At 40.4% G+C, this 4,220-nt stretch overlaps 1 protein-coding gene across 1 annotated transcript; it reads left to right on the top strand.

Moving 5' to 3' along the window:
* Positions 1-1,252: 1,252 nt before the first annotated feature.
* Positions 1,253-3,502, top strand: LOC109470204 (zinc finger protein 525-like). The gene is made up of 3 exons (XM_019769035.1): positions 1,253-1,268; positions 2,237-2,772; positions 2,857-3,502. The coding sequence occupies exons 2-3, from the start codon at positions 2,244-2,246 to the stop codon at positions 3,402-3,404; spliced, it is 1,077 nt and encodes a 358-aa protein (XP_019624594.1). The 5' UTR covers positions 1,253-1,268; positions 2,237-2,243; the 3' UTR covers positions 3,405-3,502.
* The last annotated feature ends 718 nt before the right edge of the window (positions 3,503-4,220 follow it).

Genomic DNA, 4,220 nt, shown 5'->3' with positions numbered 1-4,220 from the left:
TGACGGTGGTGGTGTTGACGGAGGAGGTGGTGGCATGGTCAGGGGGTTAACCATGCCAGTACTCTCATCCATGGGCTCATCTGGATCTAGCAAAATTACAGACTTTTTGCGACCAGGTGCACAGGCATTGGTGAAAACTGTAGTTCTTTCTTTTGGCAACCTTTCGACCAAAAGTCTCTTTTTCTTCCCCGGATACTTTGGTGGCATGCCTGGAATACAGTGTAAAAAAAAAACTTGAAAATTGACAGTGCACAAATTTAAAGGCTTCCCCACCTATGAAATTATTCATGATCTCACATCCAACAATTTTGTTGGTTTTATAAGATTTACCCTCGGAACACTTTCACCAACACAGTCCAGACATTTGCCAGACTTGGACGTGCACCTACACCCACTAGGCGTGATGCCTATAAGGGCTTTCAGTATGAAATATATGTGGTACAGAAATATATTACCCTAACTACACCCCCCTCCCCACCCCAATATGCCACACACATCTTCACAACAGTATAAATTACCTGTTTTTGATGATTTGCGATTCTTTCCGGCAACAGTAGATGCGAATCAGGCAGCATTAACCTCCACAGTGTTTTAGCTGTAGCTGTAGTTGTTTACAAAGGCGCTAAATATCTAGATATCAGAGAAGAAAAACAGGGCACGACAACGCTTCGAATTTTCGCGGATTAGTACTACGCACTCTGACCCTTCCCATCAGGCAATATTGCCAGCTAATCATCCCTCACGTGATCCTGGGCGTGTTACGTCACGGCAGCTCGCCACGCCAGCCACGGCTGGGATGGTATGATCATCGCTTATATAGACAGGAGGTATACCTTGAGGTACGGAGGTACTACCTTACACCCATAACAAGCGATGGATCATGCCCGTGATTCTATGCTTATAAGCTATAATCGTGGTCGTACCGGGTGTTAGTAACTGCTTTTTGGCGCATTATGCATTTGCTTTGCAATTGTTACCTTTCTAGCTTTTATCTTCCTTTCTCAGCTTTTATTTCCTTTCATCATGATAATATTAGACCAGCAAAAATGGCGCATTTACGTTTTTCGGTGATCTGTTTGAAGTGTAACGTTTACAATATGAGGAAAGCGTGAAGTACCACATGACGTCAAATGTACTGCATGGGTAATCAGGCAGAGAATTTAAACTTTGACCCACATTTCGTTCACCTCTGACCTCACGTGAAGACGGAAGGACAAAGCTGGCCGAGTTCCGGTTTACGTGAAGAGAAAAACCATCAAAGGAAGCAGGTAAGACTTCGAAACGGGGAGCAAAGTATTCTTATGATGAGAGAAATAGTTCAAGATAATTTCTGTGGAAGAAAGACCTCTTTAAGACTATTATTTGTATACATTTTTGCAATGTTTATATATATTGGAAATAAAAGGGGGGGTGGGCGAAATTTCGCGAAACCTAACATATGTTCGACCCTTGCCACCTATAATGTACGTCAACTTGCATAAGGCAAAGTGGCCTGCCTATTAGGAGGGCGTTGAATAATATAGAAGTATAAGAATGTTGAAAATTGTAGACATTTTCGCAATGTTAATATGATTTATATGCTGGAAGTAAAGGGGGAGGGGGGCGAAACCTAACATATGTTCGACCCTTGCCAGTTTGTACGTCAATTTGTATCAGGCGAAGTGGCTTTTTTTTGGGGGGGGGGACTTTTTTTGGAAGAATATAGAACTTAACTGGATTGTAAAGAATCACATAAGGCGTACATTACAAAATCCAGAAAAGCGTGGAACTGTGTAACAGTGTAACAGTGTATTAAGCACCTAGAGACTATGTCTAGCGAGAAAAATAGACGTTAAACTGGGAATTCAACAACAAAAACAACTATAAGACTATAGCATGGTGACCAAACTTATACTGCAGAGTCTCTTTCAAGCCAAGCGAATGGATTGTAGTCGTAGAAGTAATAAATAATATAATATAAAATGTTTTAAATACGCTCTGTAGTGTGAGCAATTGATTGTAAGATCTCAGAAATTGTGATTTTCAACATTATAGAAGCAAATTTATTCAAATGCAAGAAATAAAACACCGTATAATTATGGTGGGTTGCATTGTTATGCAAAAGATTGAAATAGTTGTAAAGCTCAAGTTGAAGTTATAACTCTTTAAGCCGTGTTTTCAATTAACCCAATTTTATCATTGACAGCTTTTAACGCTTAATTTTTAAAATTTCTTAATCTTCATTTTTTTTCCTTAGACTGAACATGGAAACGACAGGACGCGGGTCTCCCACCGGAGTTGGTCGAAGCTGCTGTGATGAGTCTCCCACCGGGATTTCCCAGGTCGACTGTGACAGCAAAACAGTCAATGATGAAGAGCAGGTGGCAGCACGAAAAGTCAACTTGAATAATGCTGGTGAGAAACCCTATATGTGTGGGGAGTGTGGGTACAAGGCGGATTACAAGTATAAGTTATCCATACATATAAGAACCCATACAGGAGAAAAACCCTACAAGTGTGACCAGTGTGACTATTCTTTAGCACACAGAAGCAATTTGGCCAAACATCTCGCAAGACACACCGGTGAGAAACCCTACATGTGTGGGGAGTGTGGGTTCAGGACAGCGTACAAATCTCACTTGTTCCAGCATATAAAAACCCATACAGGTGAAAAACCATTCAAGTGTGACCAGTGTGACTATTCTGCAGCTCTGAAATCCACGTTGGACCAACATCTAACAAGACACACTGGAAAGAAACCCTACATGTGTGGGGAGTGTGGGTACAGGACAGGTCATAAACCTGACTTATTGCGACATATGAGAACCCATACAGGAGAAAAACCCTACAAGTGTGATCAGTGTGACTATTCTGCAGCACATAAATCTTCTTTAGACGATCATATCAAAAAACACACTGGTGAGAAACCCTACATGTGTGGGGAGTGTGGGTACAGGGCAGCTGCGAGGTCCAACTTATCCCGACATATGAGAACCCATACAGGTGAAAAACCCTATAAGTGTGATCAGTGTGACTATTCTGCAGCACGGAAATCCCACTTGGACTATCATTTAGTAAAACACACCGGTGAAAAACCCTATACGTGTGGGGAGTGTGGATACAGGACAACCCAAAAGTCTGACTTATCAAAACATATGAGAACACATACAGGAGAAAAACCCTACAAGTGTGAACAATGTGACTATTCTGCAGCACAGAAATCCCACTTGAACAATCATCTAGCAAAACACACTGGTGAAAAACCCTACATGTGCGGGGAGTGTGGATACAGAACTGCTCACAAGTCTGACTTGTCTAGACATTTGAGATCCCACACAGGAGAAAAACCGTACAGGTGTGACCGGTGTGACTATTCTGCAAAACAAAAATCCAGTTTAGACAAACACCTAGCAAAACACTTGTGAGAAGCCCTACATGTGTGGGGAGTGGGGGTACATGACTGCTCAGAATTTTGAATTATCTAAACATATGATAGCCCATTCAGAAGTAAAACCCTTCTAAGTCTGCCCTAACTTAACATAATTTACACGGAGGCACCAAGTGTGCAAATATGACCATCTCGTAGTGAAACTTTGTACGGACAAGCTTAGCTATACCATCTCTATCTCGATACCAATGGTATATCACATCGATACACAAAACGTTTTGGTATTCCAAAAGGGTGTATAATGTTTGAAAAAAGACATGCATTTTGCGTGAGGAAATATAGTCCTGTACTTCCGTCCACTATATTTTTAATCCCTGAAAACTATGCTTTATATTCAAATAATAATAATGAACCAAACTAGTATGAAAATGATCCACAATCCTTTTTATAGAGAACTAGAATTGTAGTGGAAGCTAGTAGCTTGTTTGGATAACGTACATGTACATATACAGTAATTAAAATCAGTAGTGAATGTATACAGTAGTTGATAGTAGACGTTAGTACCGTTGAGTTTGTAGATGCCTATATGTCATAGATATGCAGTTATATATTTAGACTAATATTTTAATACCACAGAAGACGCTAGTTTACAGACTTAAAAGTCTGTAAACTAGCGTCTTCTGTCTTATCAAACCACAGAAGACGCTAGTTTACAGACTTAAAAGTCTGTAAACTAGCGTCTTCTGTGGTTTGATAAAACCTAAGTTGATTGAATTGACATATACATTGAATTGAATTAAAATACACACACACACGCACACATACACACACACACACACACACACACACACAC

Source organism: Branchiostoma belcheri, unplaced genomic scaffold (genome assembly GCF_001625305.1).
Source record: "Branchiostoma belcheri isolate BF01 breed outbred unplaced genomic scaffold, Haploidv18h27 scaffold22, whole genome shotgun sequence".
In the NCBI taxonomy this organism is placed as follows: Eukaryota; Metazoa; Chordata; class Leptocardii; order Amphioxiformes; family Branchiostomatidae; genus Branchiostoma; species Branchiostoma belcheri.
Note: the sequence above shows the minus strand (reverse complement) of the source record. Positions and strands in the feature narration are given on the sequence as shown.

What these genes read in the sequence shown, in the direction of transcription:
- LOC109470204 (XM_019769035.1), top strand. Translation starts at nt 2,244, where the DNA reads ATGGAAACGACAGGACGCGGGTCTCCCACCGGAGTTGGTCGAAGCTGC. An exon ending in GGAGTGTGGGTACAGGACAG is followed by an intron (nt 2,773 to 2,856) that starts GTCATAAACCTG and finishes ACTATTCTGCAG; the next exon opens with CACATAAATCTTCTTTAGAC.